Source organism: Chiloscyllium punctatum, chromosome 2 (assembly GCF_047496795.1).
Source record: "Chiloscyllium punctatum isolate Juve2018m chromosome 2, sChiPun1.3, whole genome shotgun sequence".
Taxonomy (NCBI): Eukaryota; Metazoa; Chordata; class Chondrichthyes; order Orectolobiformes; family Hemiscylliidae; genus Chiloscyllium; species Chiloscyllium punctatum.
This window is the reverse complement of record NC_092740.1, coordinates 305,731-332,050: the sequence shown is the minus strand read 5'-3', so window position 1 is coordinate 332,050 and position 26,320 is coordinate 305,731. Positions and strand designations below refer to the sequence as shown.

At 43.2% G+C, this 26,320-nt stretch overlaps 1 protein-coding gene across 6 annotated transcripts in view; it reads left to right on the top strand.

Annotated features, from left to right (window-relative positions):
• Positions 1-26,320, top strand: part of LOC140493806 (nipped-B-like protein) — a 523,989-nt gene that overhangs the window by 492,167 nt on the left and 5,502 nt on the right. For all 6 annotated transcript variants that reach the window (XM_072592747.1, XM_072592718.1, XM_072592708.1 and 3 more), the window contains one exon: positions 20,633-20,818. In XM_072592747.1, the coding sequence (XP_072448848.1) occupies positions 20,633-20,818 (186 nt within the window). The remainder of the gene's footprint in view (positions 1-20,632; positions 20,819-26,320) is intronic.

The window sequence follows — 26,320 nt, the reverse complement described above, 5'->3', positions numbered from 1 at the left end:
AGCTTCCACATCTTTCCTAAAGTGAGGCGACCAGAACTGCACACAGTACTCGAGGACTTGATGAGGACTCGTCTGCTGAGGTAGTGTGGGCTGAGGTTAGAAACAGGAGAGGAGAGAGTGCTGGGAGTTTTTTATGGCCTCCGCAGAGTTCCAGGGAAGTGGAAGAGAGGGTTAGCAACATTATCCTAGGTAGGAGTGAAAGGAACAGGATGGTCATTATGGGGGACTTTAACTTCCCCAACATTGACTGGAGATGTTATAGCCCTAGTACCTCGGATAGATCAGTTTTTGTCCAATGTATAGAGGAGGGTTTCCTGACACAGCATGTCGAAGGGCCGACAAGAGGGGAGGCCACACTGGATCTGGTGCTTAGTAATGAACCAGGTCAGGTGTTTGATTTAGTTGTAGGTGAGCACTTTGGCAAGAGTGACCATAATTCAGTTACGTTAAGTTTAGCAATGGAAAGGGATTGGTGCATGACACAGGTCAAGAGTTATCGATGAGGCAAGGGTAATTATAATGCGATTAGGCAAGAATTTAGGATACATAGAATGGGGTAGCAAAATGCAGGGAATGCAGACAATGGAAATGTGGAGCTGGTTTAAGGAACTGATATTGTGCGTCCTTGATAGGTGTGTCCCTGTCAGACAGGGAGGAAGTGATAAGGTAAGGGAACCATGGTTTACTACGGAAATTGCATCTCTTGTTAAGCAGAAGAAAGAGGCTTATGTGTTGATGAGACAAGATGGTTCAGATGAGGCGATGGAGAGTTACAGATCAGCCTGGAAGGATTTAAAGAGAGAGTTAAGAAGAGCAAAGAGAGGATACGAGCAGTCTTTAGCAAATAAAATAAAGGAGAACCCTAAAGCTTTCTATAGGTATGTGAAGAATAAAAGGATGATTAGGGTAGGAATAGGGCCAAAGACAGAAGTGGGAAGTTGAGTCTGGACCTTGTAGTGATCGGAGAGGTGCTAAATGAACATTTCTCATTGGTGTTTACTCAGGAAAAGGAGAATATTGTAGAAGAGAAAAATAAGGTACGAGATATTAGACTAGAAAGGATTGAGGTTAGTTACGCATAGGTGTTATCAATTCTAGAAGGAGTGAAAGTAGACAAGTCCCCTGGGCCGGATGGGATTTATCCGAAGATTCTCTAGGAAGCTAGGGAAGCAACAATTTGATTTCAGATAGTCAACATCATTTTGTCAAAGGCAGGTCGTGTCTCACAATCCTCATTGAGTGTTTTGAGAAGGTGACCAAGCATGTAGATGATGGTAGGGCAGTTGACGTCGTATACTTGGACTTCAATAAAGCCTTTGATAAGGTTCCACATAGTAGGCTGATGGAGAAATGCAGAGGCATGGGATTGGGGGTAATTTAGCAGTTTGGATTAGAAACTGGCTTTCTGTAAGAAGGCAGCGAGTGGCAGTTGATGGAAAATATTCAGTCCAGTTACTAGTGGTGTTCCACAAGGATCTGTTTTGTGACCACTGCTGTTTTTCATTTTCATAAATGATTTAGATGCAGGCATTGGTGGATGGATTAGTAAATTTGCAGGCGACACAAGTCGGTAGAGTAGTGGTCAGTGTGGAAGAATGTTACAGGTTGCAGAGGGACTTGGATAAACTGCAGAATTGGGCTGAGAGGTAGCAAATGGAGTTCAATGCAGCTAAATGTGAGGTGATGCACTTTGGGAAGAATAACAGGAAGGCAGAGTACTGGGTCAATGGAAAGATTCTTGGTCTTGTGGATGTGCAGAGGGATCTTGGAGTCCATGTACATAGATCCCTGAAAGTTGCCACCCAGGTGGATAGTGCTGTGAAGAAGGCATATGGTGTGTTAGGTTTTATTGGTAGAGGGATTGAGTTCCAGAACCGCAATATCATGCTGCAACTATACAAAACTCTGGTGCAGCCACACTTGGAATATTGTGTACAGTTCTGGTCGCCCCATTACAAAATGGATGTGGAAACATTGGAAAAGGGGAGATTAACCAGGATGTTGCCTGGTCTGGAGGGAAGCTCTTATGCAGAAAGGCTGAGAGACTTGGGTCTTTTCTCATTGGAAAGAAGGCGGCTAAGGGGGGATTTGATAGAGACATACAAGATGATCAGAGGATTAGACAGGGTCGACAGAGAAAGACGTTTTCCTAGGATGATGATGGAATACCCTACGTGCTAAGGTAGTCAACTCAGCCACATTAGGGAGATTTAAACAATCCTTAGATAAGCTCATGGATGATGATGGGATAGTGTAGGGGGACTAGCTGAGAAAAGTCCATGCGTCAGCGCAACATTGAGTACCGAAGAGCCTGTTCTGCGCTGTATTGTTCTATGTTGGAATATAAAAGCACCGTTGTGCTACTAAGACTTTATAAAGCTCTGGTTAGGCCCCATTTGGAGTACTGTGTCCAGTTTTGGTCCCCACACCTCAGGAAGGACATACTGGCACTGGAACGTGTCCAGCAGAGATTCACACGGATGATCCCTGGAATGGTAGGTCTAACATATGAGGAACGGCTGAGGATCCTGAGATTGTATTCATTGGAGTTTAGAAGATTAAGGGGAGATCTATCAGAAACTTATAAGATAATACGTGGCTTGGAAAGGGTGGACGCTAGGAAATTGTTTCCGTTAGGTGAGGAGATTAGAACCTTAGGGGGTAAATTCAGACCAGAAATGCGGAAACATTTCTTCAGCCAGAGAGTGGTGGGCCTATGGAATTCATTGCTGCAGAGTGCAGTGGAGGCCGGGACGCTAAATGTCTTCAAGGCAGAGATTGATAAATTCTTGATGTCACAAGGAATTAAGGGCTACGGGGAGAATGCGGGTAAGTGGAGTTGAAATGCCCATCAGCCATGATTGAATGGTGGAGTGGACTCGATGGGCCAAATGGCCTTCCTTTCACTCCTATGTCTTATGTTCTATTTAAGACCATTAGAAAGCATCTTGATTCATAAGGGGATCAAAGGGGTGAAGGCCAGGAGGCTAGTAAAGCAGACTGAATGAGCTGATTGCCTAGTTTGGTTCCAATATCTTGCGTCTTATGATCTTTGGTCTAAAAGTTTGCTATGCAAAAGCTCATGATGTTTTGGGTGGTTGTTAACATGGTAGGCTAACAAAGATGCAGGTGGTCATGTAATGGTAATCCGGGGGGTGAAACTAATTGTGGGGACGTAGATTCAAATCCACCATAGCAGTTGATGGAATTTGTGATGATGCTGCCCCTTTAACAAGGTTATTTTGACCTTGTTTATTTCAAAGGGGTCATAAAGACAGAAGTGCCGAAATGTCTGGAAGAGACTACTTTAAACAAAGCCAGTTCTCCCAGTTCAGGTTTTTTTTTCTGGTTTGGTTTGGTTTAGCAAGGAGTCAGAACCTGCTGGTAGCAGAGAACCTGTTACAGTGCGAAGGGGTTCCATGCTTCATCAAATGTTTCTTGCCTGCCTCTCTGAAATCTCTGTTGCCTATGTTTGAATTTATCTTTTGCCAAGGGGTGTGTTTATGGGATGTTGCAGGGATTGGAACCATTCCATAGTTAATTTGCTATATCGAGTCAGTTGGGTTTTCAAATAGTCAAGTTATTTCTAAATTCTGTTTCCTTTTGTTCGTATTGTGTAAATAAGTTCTGTTTTGCTGCAAGCCGAGTGGTTTGACCAGCTGCATCACTCCTGGAATATTAACTTTATATCTGCCTTTAAAAGAAGAAAAAGTTAGGATCTGGGCTACCTTAAAATGTTCTGAGGGGGTTTGGCCTCATCCATAGCAAATTCAGTTAAGTTCATAAATTTGGAATTGAAAGCTAGTCTCAGTATTACTGCCATGAAATGATCATGGATTGTCACAAATATCCAACTGGTTCATTCATGTCCTTAGGGAAGGAAGTCTACCAACTTTAGCCAGTTTGGCCTAGGGCAATGCAAGACTCGCATCTGAAATGACCTAGCAAGCCACTCAGTTCAAGGGCACTTAGGGATAGCGACAAGTGAAAGTCTCTTCAGTGACTCCCTATAGAACAGTACAGCATGTGGCCCTTTTGTCCACCATGTCTGTGCCAACACGTGATGTTGTTCCAAACTAATCCCATCTGCCTACACCTGGTCCATATCGCTCTATTCTTTGTCTGTGTGTCTATCTAAATGCCTCTTAAACATTGTTGTTGTAGCTGCTTCTACCACCTCCCCAAGCAGCGCATTCCAGGTACCTACCATCTCTTCATAAAACAAAAAAAAATATTCTCTCCAGTCTCCTTTCAGCATCCCCCATCTCACCTTAAACCTCTGACTATCCACCCTATCCATGCCTTTACATGCTTGTGTGAGGTCACCCTCTGCCTCTGGCACTCAAGTAAAAACAATCCAAGTTTGTTCTTATAGCTAATACACTCCAATCCAGGCAACATCCTGGTAAACCTCTTCTGCTCACTCTCCAAAGCCTTTACATCCCTTCTATAGTGTGATGACCAAAACTGCGCACTGTACTCTAAACGTGGCCTAAGTAAAGGTTTATCCATCTGCAACATGAATGACCAACTTTGGCGGCTCGGTGGCACAGTGGTTATCACTGCTGCCTCACAGCGCCAGAGACCCGGGTTCAATTCCCGTCTCAGACTGTGTGGAGTTTGCACATTCTCCCCGTGTCTGCGTGGGTTTCTTCCAGGTGCTCTGGTTTCTTCCCACAATCCAAAGATGTGCAGGTCAGGTGAATTGGCCACGCTAAATTGCCCATAGTGTTAGGTGAAGGGCTAAGTGTGGGGGAATGGGTCTGGGTGGGTTGCGCTTCAGCAGGTCGGTGTGGACTTGTTGGGTCAAAGGGCCCGTTCTCACACTGTAAGTAATCTAATCTAAGCTTTTATATTCTGTGCCCTGATCAATATAGGCAAGCATGCTACATGACCTTATTCACTTGTGTTGCTACTTTCAAGGAGTTATGGATTTACATTCCAAGATCCCTTTATACATTACTGCTCCAAAGGTTTCTGCCATTTACTGTGTACGTTCCTCTTACATTTGACCTCCCAAAATGCATCGCCTCACTTGTCTGGAATAAACTCCATCTGCAATTTCTCCACTCAACTTTCCAGCTGATTTATGTCCTACTGCATCCTTTGATAGCCTCCTTCACTATCCACAAACCCACCAATTTTTGTTTACAGACTTAGCAATCATTTTCATCCAAATCTTAATAAATAGTGTAAACAACCAAGGTCCGAGCACTGACCCTTGCGAAATTACTGGTCATAGACCTCTGGTCAGAAGATCAGCCCTCCACCATTGCCTTCAATTTGTTTCCAAAATGCTCACCCACTGAAACTTCGACCACCTGACCAGGCTCCTTCCACAGAACAAGATCTAATACTGCACTTCCCTAGTTGGACTGACTACATGCTGTTTCAAGAAGCTCTCCTGGATGCACTTAACATAATCTACCTCATCCAAGCTCCTAACGCTTCAGGGGTACCAGTGACCTGTTGTTTTTACATCTTTTATAATCCGCTTACATAATTGTCTCTCTAGCTCACTGGCTGTTGGGTCTTTGATTGTATAACCCATTGATAGTGATTGTACCTTTCTTATTCCCGACTTCTACCCAAACGACCTCACTGGATGAAGCCTCTTAGATGTCCTCTCTTAGTACAGCTGTGACATTCTCCTTGCAGATCATAGAGATGTGCAGCATGGAAACAGATCCTTTGGTCCAACTCGTCCATGCTGACCAGATATCCTAACCTAATCTAGTGCCATTTGCCAAAACCTGGACCATGTCCCCCTCAAGCCTTCCTATTCATATACCTATCCAGATGTCTTGTAAAGGTTGTAATTGTACCAGCCTCCACCACTTCCTCCAGCAGCTCATTCCATACACACAGTACCCTTTGCATCTGTGCTGTGAGCTCTCCCTCACAGGTTCCTCTCAGGCAGCTGTGAATTTCACTGTTTATGAGCTTTTCCTAGGTACGCTCCAATGTCCAAAGGTACTCAAACAGCGCATTCTCCTATAATGTGCATTTCATTAATGCAATTGGTGAATTGGGGAATGGTTTTTATGAAATGTGAGCTCTCATTGGCAACTACGTTGGAGATCACGAATGAAAGAACTTAAGATGGAGCCGCTTCTAAGTGTGTGGATAGAAAATCAATTGACAAAGCAATTTGCGACCACCTTTGTCACCGTAAAACAGAAAGCTTTGTCAATTTATGAGGACCTAAGAAAAAAAGCTGAAAATCCTGCAGATGTGCCTGCCTTCAAGTGCCAGTAGTGGCTAGTTTGCTAGGTTTAAAAACTGCAATGCTTTTCATAACATGAAGTTATGTGGCAAAACTGCCAGTGCAGCCGAGGAGCGAGTTCTGTCATTTCCTCTCGTGGTGAAAAAATTGAGGAAGAAATCAAATCTTTAATTTGGACAAGACTGGTTTATACTGGAAGCAAATGCCATCCAGAACCTACATTTCTAAGAATGAAGCACAAGCGCCATGTTTTAAGGCCGCAAAGGATTATATGACTGTGCTGTTGGGTGCCAATATTAGTGGAAACTTAAATCTTAAGCCTGCGTTGGTTTACCACTCTACCAACCCATGAGCCAGGTCAAGCAAAAGAGGTTGGGTGATGGAGCAAATTTTTTTCAACTTTATTGTTGATTTTTTCGAGGATGTTTTTAGAAATTATTGCAGGAGAAAAAACCTGGATTTTGAGATTCTTCTCATTCTGGACAACGCACAAAGCCATCCTCCCAATTGGTCAACTTTCTGAAAATATCAAAGTGATGTTTCTACCTTCGAACACAACCTCTGTCATTCAGCCCATGGACCAGGGCGCATCAACAGCCTTTAAGGCACACATTCAGGAAGCTGATTGCAGCGACTGAGGGGGTTAATGAGGACAAAGTTCTTAATTTTGGAAGAGCCTTAATATTAAGGATCCTATTGACATCATTGTGGAGGCCAAGGGTGCTATCAGGAAGGACTGCTTGCATGCAGTTTGGCGTAAGCTTTTCCCAGATTTTTTTCATGATTTTAAAGGCGTTGGCCTGTCAGTGCTTCCAGCAATCAAAGGACACTGTGTCACTCTTGTAAAGCAAGTTGGATTTGAAGAAGTGGAGATGGAGGATGTCAATGAGCTGCTTTTGTCCCATTGCGAAGACCCCTCAACAGTTGATCTACAAAACTTGTTGCTGTGGGGGGGGGGGGGAGTTTGAAGCTCAAGATGCAGCACCAGAGAACTTACACTTTTCTTTCATCTTCTGACCTGAGGGAAGTTGAAAAGCTGCGGCAGCTCTTAGAAAACAATGAAGAAAGCAGCAGGATAGCGACTCGTGGCATGAAGTCTTATCTGGCACCCGATGAACAGCTTCTTTATGAAATGGCAAAATAGCAACAACTAGATGCCCTTTTTAAGCCTACCCCAAAGAAACTATTTGGGCACAATAAGCCATCCATTCTGGACTAAATATTTTCTTCCGTCGTAACCCTACACCCAGAACTGCACCTGAGAGTAATGACGATGTTGGTGATGATCCTGCACCCATCATAATACAGTTCTTTACTATAGCTCAGCAAACTCCGAAACCCCTTAAAATGCTAAATTTACTGTATTAGTTCACTAAAATATGATTTAAAAATTTACTTAGACTGTTCTATCATTTATTTTGGGCTAATTATTATTTTTATTTAGATTTTTACTGATATATTGCTGGTCTGCCCCAACCCTGTTTTTCCAAAGGCCCCATTATTTCTATTGCACAATTTTCTATAACACAAGGTTGCATGGGAATGCAACTACTGGGTTATAGCAGAACGGAGTGTAATTGGTAATGCAATTTCCCCACCCCTTATATTTTGCTGTCTATCACGGCTGACACATCTAAACTCTGGAACATTGAGCTGCCAGTCCTGCCATTCTCTCAACCAAGTTTCTGTAATGGCTACAACATAGTTCCATGTACTAATCAAGGCTCTGCTCCTCTGTCGTCACTGTTAAGCACCTTGTATTAAAATAAATAGACTTTAGATCTACAATCCCACTGCGTTCATTAAGCCTGTTCTTCTTCTTAGACTTGCTTAACTTAACCATTGCTTTCTGCTCAATCAATCCACATGCTGACCTACTGTTGTATTTTCCACACCCTTTCCTGAAGGGTCATAGGGTCAAAAGTAGAGTCTCAGGTAGGATACTGAAAAGGCATTTGGTATGCTTTCCTTTATTGGTCAGAGCATAGGAGTTGGGATGTTATTGTTGCGGCTATACAGGACATTGGTTAGGCCACTTTTGGAATATTGCGTGCACTTCTGGTCTGCTTCCTATCAGAAGGATGTTGTGAAACTTGAAAGGGTTCAGAAAAGATTTACAAGGATGTTGCTGGGTATGGAAGGCTTGAGATATAAAGAAAGGCTGGAACTTATTCCCACTGGTACCTAGGAAGTTGAGAAGTGACCTTGTAGAGGTTAATAAAATCATGAGAGGTGTTGATAAGGTTAATGATAGGTGTCTTTCCCCTAGGATGGGGGATTTTATGTCTAGGGGGCATATTTTTACGGTGAGAGGAAAAAGATTTTTAAAAAGAGCAATTTGTTTTCACAGAGAGGGGTTTACATATGGAATGAACATCCTGAGGAAGTGGTGGATGCAGACACCAATTGATGTACTCTCTCTGAATCCTATAAATAATGAACCCACATTCCTGATGAAGGGCTTATGGCCAAAATGCCGATTCTCCTACTCCACAGATACTGCTTGGACTGTTATGCTTTTCCAGCACCACATTTTTCGATTCTGATCTCCAGCACCTGCAGTTCTCACTTGCTCCTGAATCCCATGTGATCCAACTTTACTAACTGGTCTACCACGCGCAACCTTGTCAAAGGCTTGACTAAAGTCCAAGTTGACAATGTCTAGCACTCTGCACTCATTTATCTTTTTGGTTTCAATGTCATACAGTTACCATGTGTAAAAGGCATTTAGATAAGTACATGAATAGAAGCGGTTGGAGGTATTTGGGCCAGCCGCAGACAGGTGGGACTAGTTTAGTTTGGGATAATGTTCAGCATGAACTGGTTGAACCAAAGAATCTGTTTCCTTACTGTATGACATTGAAACCAAAAAGATAAATGAGTGCAGAGTGCTAGACATTGTCAACTTGGACTTTAGTCAAGCCTTTGACAAGGTTGCGCGTGGTAGACCAGTTAGTAAAGTTGGATCACATGGGATTCAGGAGCAAGTGAGAACTGCAGGTGCTGGAGATCAGAGTCGAAAAATGTGGTGCTGGAAAAGCATAACAGTCCAAGCAGTATCTGTGGAGTAGGAGAATCGGCATTTTGGCCATAAGCCCTTCATCAGGAATGTGGGTTCATTATTTATAGGATTCAGAGAGAGTACATCAATTGGATACAAAATTGGCTAGACAGTGGGATATATGGCGGTGTTAAAGGATTGTTTTTCAGAGTGGAGGCCTGTGACTAGCAGTGTTCCACAGGGATGACTGCTGAGTCCACTGTTGTTTGTCATTTATATACACGATTTAGATGAGAATTTAGGAGGCAAGGTTAGTAAGTTTGTGGATGACACCAAAATTGGTGGTATAGTTGACAGTGAAGAAGATAATCTAAGATTACAAAAGGATCTTGATCAGTTGGACTATTGAGAGGCAGATGGAGTTTAATTTGGATAAATGCAAGGTATTGTAATTTGGTGAATCAACCGAGGACAGTTAATGGTAGGTCCCTGAGTAATTTGGTCAGACAGAATGAGGGGTTCTTTGAATGTTGTATCACAGGTAGACATGGGTTAAGAAGGCCTTTAGCACGCTTGCCTTCATTGCTCAGACCTTTGAGTGTAGAGTGGGATGTCATGTTGAGGTTGTACAGGATGTTATGAGGCCACTTTTGGAGTACTGTGAGCAGTTCTGGTTGCCCTGCTTTAGGAACGATATTATTAAATTGTAGGGCGTTCTAAAAAGTTTTACCAGGATGTTGCCAGGAATGGAATGTTTCAAGTTATAGGCTGGGAGGTTTTCCATTAGAACGTAGGGTGACCTTGTAGAGGTTTATAAAATCATAAGGGGCATAGATTAGGTGAATAGCAAAGACTTTTTCCCTCGGATGGGGCACATTTTTCAGGTGAGAGGAGAAAGATTTAAAAGGGACTTGAGCAACTTTTTCACACAGGATGATTTGTATGTGGATTGAACTGCCAGAGGAAGTGGTACATGCAGGTACAGTTATAGCATTTAATATACATTTGGATAGGTACATGAAAGGTTTGGAGGGATATGGACCAAATACAGGTAAATGGGACTTTAGTTTGGTAACTTTGCCAGCATGGACGAGTTGGACTGCAGGGTCTGTTTCAGTGCTGTATGATTCTATGACTGAAGGAGTTACATTTGCTATTTTCCTTTCGAACCTTCCTCAAATCAAGGGACATTTGGAAAAATAAAACCAATGCATCACTGTTTAAGAAGGGCGGTAAAGACAAGCCAGGGAACTATAGACCGGTGAGCCTGACCTCGGTGGTGGGCAAGTTGTTGGAGGGAATCCTGAGGGACAGCATGTACATGTATTTGGAAAGGCAAGGACTGATTCGGGATAGTCAACATGGCTTTGTGCGTGGGAAATCATGTCTCTCAAATTTGATTGTGTTTTTTGAAGAAGTAACAAAAAAGAGGACAGAGCAGTAGATGTGATCTATATGGACTTCAGTAAGATGTTTGACAAGGTTCCCCATGGGAGACTGATTAGCAAGGTTAGATCTCACGGAATACAGGGAGAACTAGCCATTTGGATACAGAACTGGCTCAAAGGTAGAAGACAGAGGGTGGTGGTGGAGGGTTGTTTTTCAGACTGGAGGCCTGTGATCAGTGGAGTGCCACAAGGATCGGTGCCGGGCCCTCTACTTTTTGTCGTTTACATAAATGATTGGATGCGAGCATAAGAGGTACAGTTAGTAAGTTTGCAGATGACACCAAAATTGGAGGTGTAGTGGACAGCGAAGAGGGTTACCTCAGATTACAACAGGATCTGGACCAGATGGGTCAATGGGCTGAGAAGTGGCAGATGGAGTTTAATTCAGATAAATGCGAGGTGCTGCATTTTGGGAAAGCAAATCTTAGCAGGACTTGTACACTTAATGATAAGGTCCTAGAGAGTGTTGCTGAACAAAGAGACCTTGGAGTGCAGGTTCATAGCTCTTTGAAAGTGGAGTGGCAGGTAGATCGGACAGTGAAGAAGGCGTTTGGTATGCTTTGCTTTATTGATCAGAGTATTGAGTACAGGAGTTGGGAGATCATGTTGCAGCTGTACAGGACATTGGTTAGGCCACTGTTGGAGTATTGCGTGCAATTCTGGTCTCCTTTCTGTCGGAAAGATGTTGTGAAACTTGAAAGGGTTCAGAAAAGATTTCCAAGGATGTTGCCAGGGTTGGTGGATCTGAGCTACAGGGAGAGGCTGAACAGGCTGGGGCTGTTTTCCCTGGAGCATCAGAGGCTGAAGGATGACCCTATAGAGGTTTACAAAATTATGAGGGGCATGGATAGGATATATAGACAAAGTCAGGGAGTCCAGAAATAGAGGGCATAGGTTTAGGGTGAGAGGGGAAAGATATAAAGGAGACCTAAGGGGCAACTTTTTCATGCAGAGGGTGGTACGTGTATGGAATGAGCTGCCAGAGGATGTGGTGGAGGCTGGTACAATTGCAACATTTGAGAGGCATTTGGATGGGTATAGGAAGGGTTTGGAGGGATATGGGCCGGGTGCTGGCAGGTGGGACTAGATTGGGTTGGGATATCTGGTCAGCATGGACCGAAGGGTCTATTTCTATGCTGTACATCTCTATGACTATCCATTTTGTTCAAGGTTCTCAGATGAAGACTCAAGGAGAACTTGTCAGCCTACTGTTATAACAATTTACTCAGTACCACGTTCCTCATGATTCTAAATTGTTTGAGTTCTTCCTTCTCTCCCTTCCATTTCCCTGACTTGTATGTATTCCTCAGTTGTTATTTATATCCTTTACAGTGAAAACCAATGCAAAATACATGCTCCCTTCATCTGTCATCTCCTTATTTTAAGTTATTAATTCACCAGGTCAGTTTCCATAAAACCAGCATTCACTTGAACTGTTCACCTTGCCAGATATCTTTGGAAACTCCTTGCAACCTACTTTTGTTTTTCTAGCTAGCTAGCTTTCTTACACTAATTTTTCTTTCTGTATTAATCTTTTAGTCATTGTTGTTTAATTTTAATACTATCTTTACATTATTATTTAACCGTGGTGATGTGTCTTCCCTTTAGTATTCTTTTTGAGTTGATTTCTGTGTATGTTGAAATATCAGTCACTGCATCTGTGTTGATCTTTAAATTTTCAGGTTCACTGTCACTCTGCTCATGTGTCAGCATCTTGCTGTTATTTAAATTTAAAATACAACACTTGGATCCACTACACTATCTCTGAAATCAGATGTACAATTCACTTGTATAATAATTGCTGTTACCCAAGAGTGCAGTCACTGAGGCCATCAGTTTATCCTATTTTGTTGCAGAATACCAAATCTAATGTAGCTTAAGCAAACTACAACAGTGGCAGGCTGGAAGATTGGGAAACTTCCATATGTAAACAAGAGATACTTAAAAAAAAAAATAAGAGGAGCAAAAGTAAATTATGAAAGAAAACCTGCACAAAATATCAAAAAGAATAGCAAAAGCTTCTCTAGGTTTACAAAAGGGAAGATTAGATTAGATTCCCTACAGTGTGAAAACAGGCCTTTCGGCCCAACCAGCCCACACCAACCTTCCGAAGATTTAAACCACCTGGATCCATTTCGCTCTGACTAGTGTACCTAACACTACGGGCAATTTAGCATGGCCAGTTCACCTGACCTCCACATCTTTGGACTGTGGAAGGAAACCGGAGCACCCGGAGGAAACCCTGCGCAGATATGGGGAGAATGTGCAAACTCCACACACAGTCTCCCGAGGTTGGAATCAAACCTGGGACCCTGGCACTGTGAGGCAGCAGTGCTAACCACTATGCTATTGAATGTAATGCCCTTATTCAAAAAGGGAGGGAGGCAGTATGTGGGAAATTATAGACCAGCTAGTTTAACGTCTGTTGTTGGGAAAATGTTACAATCAGTTATCAAGGAAGCAATCTTTGGAAAGTCAAAACACTATCCGTTAGAGTAAGCATGGGTTTTATGAAGGATAAATCACGTTTGATTCATTTGCTAGAGTTCTTTGAAGATGTAACAAGCAAAGTGGACAATGGGGATGCTGTAAATGTAACCTAGCTGGACTTCCGGAAAGTGTTTGCCAAGGTGCTGCGCTAAAAGTTAACTCATAAGGTTGCATCATACGGAATTAGGGGTAATTTATTAGCTTAGATAAGTGACTGGCTGATGGACAGAAGACAGAGTCGGAATAAATTTTTTTTCTGGATGGCAAGAAGTAACTAGTGGGGTGTCACAGTGTTCGGTCCTTGGACCCCAGTTATTCACAATCTACATTAACGGCTTTGATCAGGGATAGAAGACTCGCGGCCAAATTTGCAGATGACACAAAAAATAGGTGGGACGGTAAATTGCAATGAGGAAATAAGCTTACAAATGGATATAGATAGTTAAGGAGAGTGGGCCTAAATGTGGGAGAGGTAGTTTAACATGGGAAAGTGTGAGGTCATGCATTTTGGTTGGAAAATGGGAAGGTGACCTGTTGTCTAAACTGGGAGAGACTTCAGCTTCCTACAGTACAGAGGATCATTTGTCAGTCACAGAAAATTATCATGCAGGTACAACAGATAATAAAGTGGATTTAATGTTGGCTTTTTATAGCTAAAGGATTAGAGTATAAAGGTAAGGAAATATTGTTGCAATTGTACAAGGTACAGAAAGAATAGAGGCATGGACTATTTTCTAAATGGGGAGAAAATTTTGAAATCTGAAGTGCAAAGGGACAGGAATCCCAGTCAGGTTTCTTTTAAGTTAAACTTGCAGGTTGAGTCGGTACTTAGGAAGGCATATACAATGTTGTCATTCCTATCGAAAGGACTAGAATATAAAAGCAGAGCTATACTTCTGAGGCTTTATAAATCTCTAGTCAGACCACATTTGGAGTATTGTATGCAGTTTTGGGCCCTGTATCTCAGGAAGGGTGTACTGGCCCTGGAGCGTGTTCAGAGGAGGATCTCAAGAATGGTCCCAGGAATGAAAAACTTATGAGGAAAGTTTGCAGACTCTGGGTCTACACGCGATGGAGTTTAGAAGGATGAGGGGGGATCTAATTGAAACTTCCAGAATACTGAACGGCCTGGACAGAAGGGATGTAGGGAAGATGATTCCATTGGCAGGAGAGGCAAGGCCCCGAGGGCACAGCCTTAGAATAAAGGGAAGACCATTTAGATTTGAGATAAGGAGAAATATCATCAGCCAGAGATCTATGGAATTCATTGCCACAGAAGGCCAGGTCTTTGAGTATATTTAAAACAGAGACAGATAAGTTCTTGATTGCCAAGGAAATCAAAGGTTACAGGGAAAAAGCAGGAAAATGAGGTTGAAAAACCTATCATCCATGATTGAATAGCAAAGCAGGCTCAATGGGTTGAATGAGATGAAAAATGTGGTGCTGGAAAAACACAGCAGGCCAGGCAGCATCCGAGGAGCAGGAGAATCAGTGTTTCGGGCATAAGGGCTCATGTGCGAAACGTCGATTCTCCTGCTCCTCGGATGCTGCCTGGCCTGCTGTGTTTTTCCAGCACTGGTACTCCAGCATCTGCAGTCCTCACTTTCTCCTCAATGGGTTGAATGGCCTAATTTCTGCTCCTATGTCTTATGGCATTGATGAAACCTGGAATATTGTGCACCATTTTGGTTCCCTTATTTAAAGAAAGATGTTGTGGCGTTGGAGGCAGTTCAGAGGAGGTTCACTAGATTGATCCCAGAGATGATGGTTTGTTGTACGAAGAGAGATTGAGCTGTTAAGGCCTATGCTCTGGAATTTAGAAGAATGACGGGAGATCCAATTGAGGTATTCAAGATGATAAAAGGTATAAATAAAATAAACATGGGGCTGATGCTTCCTCTTGTGGGGCATTCTGGGATGAAAGGTATTTGTTTTAAATTTGCTACCCCTTGTCCTAAGACAGAGGTGAGGAAAAACTACTTCCCCAAAGGATTGTGAATCTGTGAAATTCACTCACCCCGAATACAGCGGATGATGGGACAGTGAGTAAATTTGAGGAGGGGTTAGACAGATGTTTAATTGGTGATAGGTTGAAGGGTTATGGGGAGAAGGCAGGAAAATGGGTCTGAAGAGCATATCAACCATGATCGAATGGCAGAGCAGACTAGATGGGCCAAATAGCCTAATTCTACTCCTATATCTTACAAAAGAAATTGCTGGCGAAACTCAGCAAGTCTGATAGCATCTATGGAGAAATAACAGAGCTTACGTTTCATGTCCTTTGACCCTTCTTCAGTACTAGTATAGCTTAGTCTCTGTCGATAAATGTGACGCTGAAAAAGCACAGCAGGCAGCATCTGAGGACAGGAGCGTCGACATTTCAGGCATAAGCCGTTCATCAGGAATGTGGGAGGGGGAAGGGGGCTGAGAGATAAATAGGAGAGTGGGGATGGCGCTGGGGGGAAGGTACCAGGGAAGGCGGTAGGTTGGCACAGGTGGGGGTTGATGGTGATAGGTCAGAGGGGAGGGTTGAGCAGATAGGTGGGAAGAAAGTTGGGCGGGTAGGACAGTTCACGAGAGCAGTGCCAAGTTGAAGGGTTGGATCTGCGATGGGGTGTTGGAGTGGGGTGGTAAGAGAGGCGATGACTCCACCAGTTTTGTCAATGTTGACGCTGTCTGGTTGGAGAATCCCAAGGTGGAAAATGAGGCATTCTTCCTCCAGGTGTCGGATGGGTTGGAGTTGGTGATGGAGGAGGCCCAGGATTTGCTAGTCCCTGGCATAGGATGGGAGAAGGAGTTGAAGCGGTCAGCCACAGGGCAGTGGGCTTGTTTAGTCCGTGTGTCCCAGAGATGTTCCCTGAAACATTCCCCAAGTTACTCTCTGGTCAGTTCTGGAAACATGCTGTTCTATGACAGTATCCCAAAAACATTCTGTTTCAGCTAGTCTAACTTTGCCCATTTTCTAATCTATTTGTAAATTAAAATCCTCCATGATTATTGACATTCATTTCTAATAACCTCCCATTATTTCATGCTCTAATAAAAGTGAAATATTATGGCTATTGGAAATCTCAAACAAGCATGCTGAGTTCTATAAGAAGTCAGACTGTCTTCACAGAGACGCTGCCAGAACTGCTTATTTTCTCCATTTAATGTAATAGGTTACATTGACTACCGTGTAATCTGTTGGAACTGTTCAAGTCTATAGAATCCTGAAAGATTACCAGCTACGTATTCACTCTTTCTAAAGTAGACTACAGAGGAACCTCGATTATCTGAAAGACACGGGCAGGGAATATTTCATTCAGTTAATTGAGTGCTGAATAACATAGTTCAGCCAAACATCAGGACCTTGCGATCTTACCAGATAATCCGATATTTGGGTAATCGAGGTTCCTCTGTATTTCTAGGGCTATTCCTTAAATTCTGTAGAAAAAAGGTTTCAGTCCCTTTGGGTTTATTGACCTTTTAATCCCATCAATTTCCCAAAATCATTTCCCTGCTAATACTGATTTCCTTCATTTCCTCTCTCACTAGACCATGTGTTGCCCAATATTTTTGGGACATTATTTGAGTCTTTGTTCGTGAAGACAAAACCAAAATAAGTATTTAATTCATCTGCCATCTTATGCTCCCCATTATAACTTTGCTTGTTTCTGACTGTAAGGGACTTTGAAAGATTGAGTGGTGAAAGCAGATTAGATTCCATACAGTGTGGAAACAGGCCCTTCGGCCCAACCAGTCCACACCGACCCGCCAAAGAGTAACCCACCCAGACCCATCTCCTTCTGACTAATGCACCTAACACTATGGGCAATTTAGCGTGGCCAATTCACCTATGGAGGAAACCCCCACAGACACGGGGAGAATGTGCAAACTCCACACAGACAGTCTCCCGAGGCTGGAATCGAACCTGGGACCCTGGTGCTGTAAGGCAACAGTGCTAACCAGTGAGCCACCGTGCTGCCAAGAGCTCTTTGAACATTACAAAATTCCTACAGGGTGTGACAGGCTGGATGTAAATAAAACAAAATATTGCAGATGGTGGAAATGTGCAATAAAAAGAAAATTCTAGAGAAACTCTGAAGTCTGGCCGCATTTCCAAAGAGAGAAACAGTTAATGTTTCAAGTCATTGTAGCCTCTGAATGTTGAGTTTATTTCCCTCTCACAGATACTGTCAGACCTGCTGAGTTTCATACACTAAGCATAGATCGAATGTTTTCTCTGACTGGTGACTCTAGAACCAAAAGCTATAATTTTAGAATAAGAGATAGGCCATTTAAGGCTGAGATGACGAGTAATTGCTTCACTCAGATGGTGGTGAATCTTTGGAATTCTGTATACCAGAGAGCAGTAAGCTAGGTCAATTATTAGATACAAGACAGAAATCAAGAGGTTTCTGAGCTCTAATGATATTGAGGGACATGGAGATTGTGTGGGAAATTAGTGTTGAAGTAGAAGATCAGCGTGACCTAATTGAATGGTGGGCAAACATGTTGGGTTGAGTGGCCTATGATTGTTATATTTTTTAAAGATGGAGATGGTGTGGAGTGGAGTCCAGAGGTCAGTATTGGAACTCTTACTTACCCTATGTGAGAGATATATATTGATGATCTAGTTCTTGGTGTGCAGGTAACCGTTCAGAGTTTGTGAATAAAACAAAATTTGAATTATTGTAAACTGAGCAGAACTCCAGAAAGACAGGGACAAGTTGGAGTGGATGAATAGGCGACAGATGAAGTTCAATGCAGAGAAGTGCATTTGGAAAGACTGTTTCATTGCAAGTAATCAGCATGGCTTTGCACTTTGAAGGTCATGCCTCACAAATTTGTTAGAGTTCTTTGTAGTAGCCAGGGAGATTGAGAGCAAGGTGGTAGGCATAGTCTGTATGGATTTCATTAAGGCTTTTGATAAGGTTCCACGTGATAGGCTGATCTGGAAGGCTAGGAGAAAGTGAGGACTGCAGATGCTAGAGATCAGAGCTGAAAATGTGTTGCTGGAAAAGCGCAACAGGTCAGGCAGCATCCAAGGAACAGGAGAATCGGCGTTTTGGGCATGAACCTGTCTTCAGGAAAGCTAGATCACACTGAAAACAAGGAGAGCTGGCAAATTGGATACACAATTGGCTTGATGGTAGGAAACAGAAGATAATAATGGAAGAATGCTTATTGGACTGGAGGCCTATGACTAGTGGTGGTACCTCAGGGATTGGTGCTGGGTCCAATGCTGTTTGTTATCTATATCAATGATTGGATGAGAATGTACAAGGCATGATTTGTAAGTTTGCAGATGACACTAAAATAGGTAGAATCGTGGAGAGTGAGGGAGGTTATCAGAAATTGCAGTGGGATCTCGATCAGCTGGTGAAGTGGGCCAAGAAATGGCAAATGGAGTTTAATATAGATAAGTGTGAGGTCACGCATTTTGGAAAGTCAAATCAAGATTGGAGTTTCATGGTGAATGGTAGGGCCTTAAGGAATGTAGTGGAACAGAAGGATCTTGGAGTTCAGGTTCACAGTTCACTGAAAGTGGAATCCCAGGTAGACAGGGCAGTGAAGAAGGGTTTTGGCACACTGGCCTTCATCAGTCAGGGTTTTGAATATAGAAGTTGGGAAGTTATGTTGCATTTATACAGTACATTGTTGAGGCCACACTTGGAGTATTGTGTTCAGTTTTGGTCACCTTGCCATTAAGAAGGATGTTATTAAACTGGAAAGAGTGCAGAAGAAATTTACAAGGATGTTGGCTGGATTCAAGGGACTAAGTTACAGGGAGAGGTTGGATAAACTAGGACTTTAGATCGTAGAAGACTGAGGGAAAAACTTACAAAAGTGTATAAGATCATGAGAGGCACGGATAGGGTGAATGCACTCAGTCTTTTTCCCAGAGTTGGGGAATGGAGGATTAGTGGACATCAGTTTAAGGTTAGAGGGGAAAGAATAAAAGGGAATCTGAGGAGCAAATGTTTACACGGAGGGTGGTACGCATATGGAATGAGCTGCTAGCAGAAGTGGTGGAGGTTAATAACATTAATAACATTTAAAAGGCATTTAGAGAAATACATTGACAGGAAAGATTTAGAAGGATATGGCGAAAGTGAGGACTGCAGATGCTGGAGATCAGAGTCTAGATTAGAGTGATGCTGGAAAAGCACAGCAGGTCAGGCAGGAGCCCTCTGGGATGGAGAGGAGGGTGGGGCTGGGAGAAGGTGCAATAGGTGGATGGAGCAGATAGGTGGGAAGGAAGGTTGGCAGGTAGGACAGGTCATGAAGATGGTGCTGAGCTGGAAGGTTGGAACTGGGGTAAGGTGTGGGAGGGGAAATGAAACTGGTGAAGCCCACATTGATGCCCTGGGGTTGAAGTGTTCCGAGGCGGAAGATGAGGCGTTCTTCCTCCAAGCATTGGGTGATGAGGGAGTAGCGGTGGAGGAGGCCCAGGACCTGCATGTCATTGGCAGCGTGGGAGGGGGAGTTGAAATGTTCGGGCTAAAACTTGCCCTCCAGTCCAGGCAGCATCCTGGTAAATCTCCTCTGCACCCTCTCTAAAGCTTCCACATCCTTCTTATATTATGCTACCATTAAGCCACTGACTCTCTTTTGTCCCTTTTATGCTATAAACTCAACCTTTGCTGAAGGTCTGTTGTGCGGCACTCTATCAAATGCCTTTAAAAAGTCTGTCTACAACATGTCAACAGCATTGTCCTTTTTTTAGAGCTAACATTTCCAATCCAGTGGCCCTTCCTTAGAACTGGGTTAACTGATTTCTCTCCACCGATGCTGCCAGATCTGTTGAGCATTTCCAGCAAATTCTGTTTTTGTTTCTAAATTTCCGCATCCACCGTTCTTTTGGGTTTTATTTGTCCTTTATTAGCCTTCCCTGCTTCATAATGTGTGATGCTTCAATCCTTATCTTTCTTTTTCAGATATAATGTTGCAGGTTTCCAAGACCCCACAGGACAAATGGATTCTGTTTTATGAAAAGCTGCATTATTGTTGGTTCTCAAAATTAATAACTTCATATTTTTGATAAATTTCACATACCATGTATCTTCCCACTTCACTCCCCTTGAAGTGTGTGACTGTCCTCGTTATTTGGAGTTGAGAGTTTAAGGGTATAACCAGCCAAGCAGCTAAGGACCGGAGAAAGTGAGGACTACAGGTGCTGAGATCAGAGTCAAAGAGTGTGTTGCTGGAAAAGCACAGCCAGTCAGGCAGCATCTGAGGAGCAGGAGAGTTGACGTTTGGGGCATTAGCCCTTCATCAGGAGTGCCTGAAAAGTCAACACTCCTGCTGCTCAGATGCTACCTGACCAACTGTGCTTTTCCAGCACCACACTCTTTGACTCTGATCTCAGCACCTGTAGTCCTCACTTTCTCTGGTCCTTGTTATTTATTATATTTCCAGATTTTGTGTGATCTGCAAATTTTACACTGCTCTGCATATCCATTCTTGTTGACTTTCTTTCAGTTTAAAACGTTGATGGAACACTTGGATCCCGATGAAGAGGATGAAGATGGGGAAGTGTCTGCCAGCACTGCAGCCCGTAATAAGGCAATCAACGCACTTCTCGGAGCAAGTAGCCCGAAAAACAATGCAGAAACCGATGATGAGGAGAGTGATGGAGAGGAGCGAACTGGTGGAGGCATTGCAGGGGTAAGGAATCGACCAAGAGTTGGTGTCATGGCCTATATAACAACTAAATTGATGTCCTTTTGAGTTCAATTTCTCCCCATTTGCCTTCCCCATCTGAATTAACTTGCTTATAAATCTTATAATGTATTTAAAAACCATGATGCAGTTCTCCAAGTTCTTTGGAACTTGGATCTTCATCCCTCTAATTTAGAGGTTCAGCCGTACCCCACTGTGTGCAACTGACCAATTCAAATTGCCTAAGTGTCTCTCCACTGACCCTATTAAGAGTTGAACTCTGATTTCAAACTTTTTCTCCAACAGTGTCAAAGATTTTGATTAATTACGGGCATTTCATAAAGTGGCTCTTGGATTGTTTATTAGGAAGTCTAGCACGAAGTATTCATTTGGCTTATTTGCATTTCATGCCCTTGGTAATAAATGGAGCTCAAGTTAAGTGAGTAGGCAAGTGGAGTTTAATGTGGAAATCCTGAGAAGTTCTTTACTTTGGCAAATGCAGAAAATTAAGTAAAGAGACAAAGCCAAAAACTTCAACGCAGAGAGGACTGGTCTGGGTATTCTTGGAGGTGAATCCCACAAAATTAGTGCATTGATCAAATCTAAAAAGGAATATTTGTCTTTAGTGCAAGATGGATGTGGCATAAAATGGCTAAGTCTTTCCACAACTGCACAGGGCATTGGTGAGGCTGCATCTGAAGTACTTGTTGAGTTTTGGTCTCCTTATTTAATGACAGATACATATTTTTAATCAACCTATTCAGAGATGTTACTTTTTCTTTATTTCCACCTGTTAGTTTGTCTATACTGGGGAAGTTGCTGGAGTAAGTATGAAGGAGCAGGTAACTGAACACTAGGGAAAACAAAGCTCAATTCACAAGTGTCAGCACAGCTTCAAGAAGGGCGAGTCATATAGGCCTACAGCACAGGACAAGCCCTTTGACCCAAACTGGTCCATGCTGACCAAAATGTCTATCAACACTAACCCCATTTCCCTGCACTTGGCCTATATCTTTCTAAACCTTTCCTGTCCATTAATTTGTCCACGTGCCTTTTAAATGTTGTTTAATATTCCCGCCTCAACCACTTTCGCTGGCAGCTCATTCCATGTGCGTACCACTGTCTGTGTTTTAAAAAAATTGCCCCTCAGGTTCCCTTTTATTCTTTCCCCTCTAGCCTTTAAACTGATGCCTTCTAGACCTCAATACCCCAACCCTGGGAAAAAGACTGAGTGCATTCAGTCTCGTACTCTCTAAGGAAAAAAGTCCTAGTTTGTTTGACCATCTCCCTACGCCTCAGACCCTTGAATCCAGGCAACATTCTTGTAAATTTCTTCTGTACTTTGCCCAGTTTAATAACATTCTTCCTATAATATAGTGACCAAAATTAAACACAATTCATGCTTGACAAATATGCTGGAGTTCTTTAAGGGTATAACCAGCCAAGTAGCTAATGGAATCCAGTGGATATGATATATCTAGACTTCCAGGAAGCATTAAAGACTGATCCAGAAGGCCGATTTCTGGCGTAAGGATAGAGTTCAAAGTTTGGGAGAAGATTTGTAGCTCGGGTGCTCGTTGTTGTGGTTCTATTCGCCGAGCTGGGAATTTGTGGGGTGCAGACGTTTCGTCCCCTGTCTAGGTGACATCCTCAGTGCTTGGGAGCCTCCTGTGAAGCGCTTCTGTGCTGTTTCCTCCGGCATTTATAGTGGTTTGTCTCTGCCGCTTCCGGTTGTCAGTTCCAGCTGTCCGCTGCAGTGGCTGGTATATTGGGTCCAGATCGATGTGTTTGTTGATAGAATCTGTGGATGAGTGCCATGCCTCTAGGAATTCCCTGGCTGTTCTCTGTTTGGCTTGCCCTATAATGGCAGTGTTGTCCCAGTCGAATTCATGTTGCTTGTCAGCTGAGCGTGTGGCTACTAAGGATAGCTGGTCATGTCGTTTCGTGGCTAGTTGGTATTAATAAGGATAGAGTATTAGCTTGGATAGAGGATTGGCTGACTGATAGAAAGCAAAGGGCCAGTTAAATGAATCATTTTCTGAACTGTAACAAGTGTGGTGCTATAGAGTGAAACAGACCCTTCGGATCACCTAGATTATGTCGACCATAATCCCAAACTAAACTATTTCCCAACAGCCTATGCTTGGACCACATCCATTTGAACGTTTCTTATTCATGTACTTACTTAAAACTGTAACTGTACCTGCATCCTCTATACTCTAGAAGTTCATTTCAGACACTGATCACTCTCTCTTTTAAAAAAAAATTGCCCTTTGAGTCTTTTTAAAATCTTTCTCCTCTCACCTTAAAAATATGGCCCTAGTCTTGAAACCCCACAGAGAGGGAAAAGTCTGCTATTCACCTTATCTGTATCCCTCATGATTTTATAAACCTTTATAAGGTCACCCCTCAACCTCCTTCGCTCCCAGTGAAAACAGGTTCCAGCCATTACTTATAACTCAAACCTTCCACTCCAGACAACATCATTGTAAACATTTTCTGGACCCTCTCCAGCTAAATAACATCCTTCCTGAAACAGGACGGAGCACAAAGAGAACAACAAACAAAGAAAATTTACAGCCCAGGAACAGGCCCTTCGGCCCTCCAAGCCTGAGCCAATCCAAATCCACTGTCTAAACCTATCACCCAATTCCTAAGCACCTGTATCTCTCTGCTCCCCACCTATTCACGCATCTGTCCAGATGCACTTTAAATGTATCTACCGGGCCTGCCTGTACTACCACTGGTGGCAACACGTCCCAGGCATCTAGCTCCCTCTGTGTAAAGTACTTTCCATGTGTATCCCCATTAAACTTTTCACCTCTCACCTTGAGCGCATGACCTCTCGTTATTGAATCCCTCACCCAGGGAAAAAGCTTATCTCTATCCACCCTGTCTATACCCTTCGTGATTGAATTGAATTCATTGTCACGTGTACTGAGGCACAGTGAAAAGCTTTGTATTGCATGCAATACAGGCAGATGACAGAGTTAAGTAGCAAAGACAAGTAAATAACAGGGAAACAGCAGCAAAAACAAAAACACAGGTACAGGTGATTTTATAGACTTCAATCAGGTGTCCCCGTTTCTCTTCCCCCTCCCCCCCCCCCCCCCCCCCCCCCATGTCCTTTTTTCTAATGAAAACAATCCTAACCTACTCAATCTCTCTTATAACTAGCACCTCCCATACCAGGCAACGTCCTTGTAAACTTTCTGAATCCTCTCCAAAGCGTTCACATCCTTTTGGTAATGTGGCGACCAGAACTATACACAGTATTCTAAATACAGTCGAACCAAAGTCTTGTACAATTTTAATATGACTTGCCAGCTCTTATACTCAATACCCTGTCTGATGAAAGCAAACATACTATATGTCTACTTGACCACTCTATCCACCTGTGCAACCACCTTCAGGGTACAATGGACCTGAACTCCCAGATCTCTCTGTTCATCAACTTTTCCCAAGGCTCTTCCGTTTACAGTATAGTTTGCTCTAGAATTAGACTTCCTAAAATGCATCACCTCACATTTGGCTGGATTGAACTCCATCTTCCACTTCTCCGCCCAACTCTCCAGTCTATCTATATTCTCCTGTATTTTTTGACAGTCCCCTAAGCTTTCTGCTACTCCACCAATCTTTGTGTCATCTGCAAACTTGCTGATCATACCAACAGTGCCCTCTCCCAGATCATTGTTGTATATTACAAACAACAGTGGTCCCAGCACTGACCCCTGTTGTACACCACTATCACCTTTCTCCATTTCGAGAAACTCCCTTCAACTACTACTCTCTGTCTCCTGTTGCTCAATCAGTTCTTTATCCACCTAGCTAGAACACCCTGCACACCATGTGACTTCACTTTCTCTATTAGTTTACCATGGCCAACCTTCTCAAATGCCTTACTAAAGTTCATGGTGTATATGACACCAACAGCCCTCCCTTCATCTATCAATTTGGTCACTTCCTGGAAGAACTTAATAAAGTTGATATGGCCCGATCTCCTCCTTTTCCTCCCCCCCCCACCCCGGCACAAAGCCATGTTCCCTATCACTGATAAGCCCATTAATTTCCAAATAAACATAGATTTTATCCCTCAGTACCTTCTCCAGCAACTTTCCCACCAGTATTGTCAGGCTCACTAGTCTGTAGTTACCTGGATATCCCTACTGCCCTTCTTGTACAGGGCAACAACTTGAGCAACCCTCCAGTCCTCCGGCACCTCACCTGTGTTTAAGGATGCTACAAAGATATCTGTCAGGGACCCAGCTATTTCCTCTCTTGCCTCCCTCAGCACCCTGGGATAGATCCCATCTGGTCTTGGGGCTTGGTCCACCTTAATATCCTTTAGCCTATCCAACACCCCTTCCTTACTAATCAAACTTCTATTTCTAATCTCAACATTCATCATGTTCCTCTCCTCAGTGCACACTGATGTAAAGTAATCATTCAGAATCTCACCCATTTTCTTCCGGTTCAACACAGCCTTCCTTCCTTATCCTTTAGCAAACCAACCCTTTCTCTAGTTACCCTCTTGCTTCTTATATATGAATAAAAGGCCTTGGAACTCTCCTTAATTCTACTTGCTAAAGTTATTTCATGACCCCTTTTAGTCCACTTGATTCCTCATTTAAGATTAGTCCTACGAGAACGAGGGTAGGTCCGATCAAGGACAGTAGTGGGAGATTGTGTATTGAGTCGGAAGAGATAGGCGAGGTCTTGAACAAGTACTTCTCTTCAGTATTTATGAACGAGAGGGACTGTATTGTTGAAGAGGAGAGTGTGAAACAGACTGGTAAGCTAGAAGAGATACTTGTTAGGAAGGAAGATGTGTTGGACATTTTGAACAAGTTGAGGATAGACAAGTCCCCCGGGCCTGACGGGATATATCCTAGGATTATGTGGGAAGCAAGAGAGGAAATTGCAGTACCGTTGGCAATGATCTTCTCGTCTTCACTGTCAACGGGGGTGGTACCAGGGGATTGGAGAGTAGCGAATGTTGTGCCCCTGTTCAAAAAAGGGAATAGGGATAACCCCGGGAATTACAGGCCAGTTAGTCTTACTTCTGTGGTAGGCAAAGTAATGGAAAGGGTACTGAGGGATAGGATTTATGAGTATCTGGAAAGACACTGCTTGATTAGGGACAGCCAGCACGGATTTGTGAAGGGTAGGTCTTGCCTTACAAGTCTTATTGAATTCTTCGAGGAGGTGACCAAGCATGTGGATGAGGGTAGAGCAGTGGATGTAGTGTACATGGATTTTAGTAAGGCATTTGATAAGGTTCCCCATGGTAGGCTTATGCGGAAAGTCAGGAGGCATGAGATAGAGGGAAATTTGGCCAATTGGATAGAAAACTGGCTAACCGGTCGAAGTCAGAGAGTGGTGGTAGATGGTAAATATTCAGCCTGGAGCCCATTTACAAGTGGAGTTCCGCAGGGATCAGTTCTGGGTCCTCTGCTGTTTGTAATTTTTATTAATGACTTGGATGAGGGAGTCGAAGGGTGGGTCAGT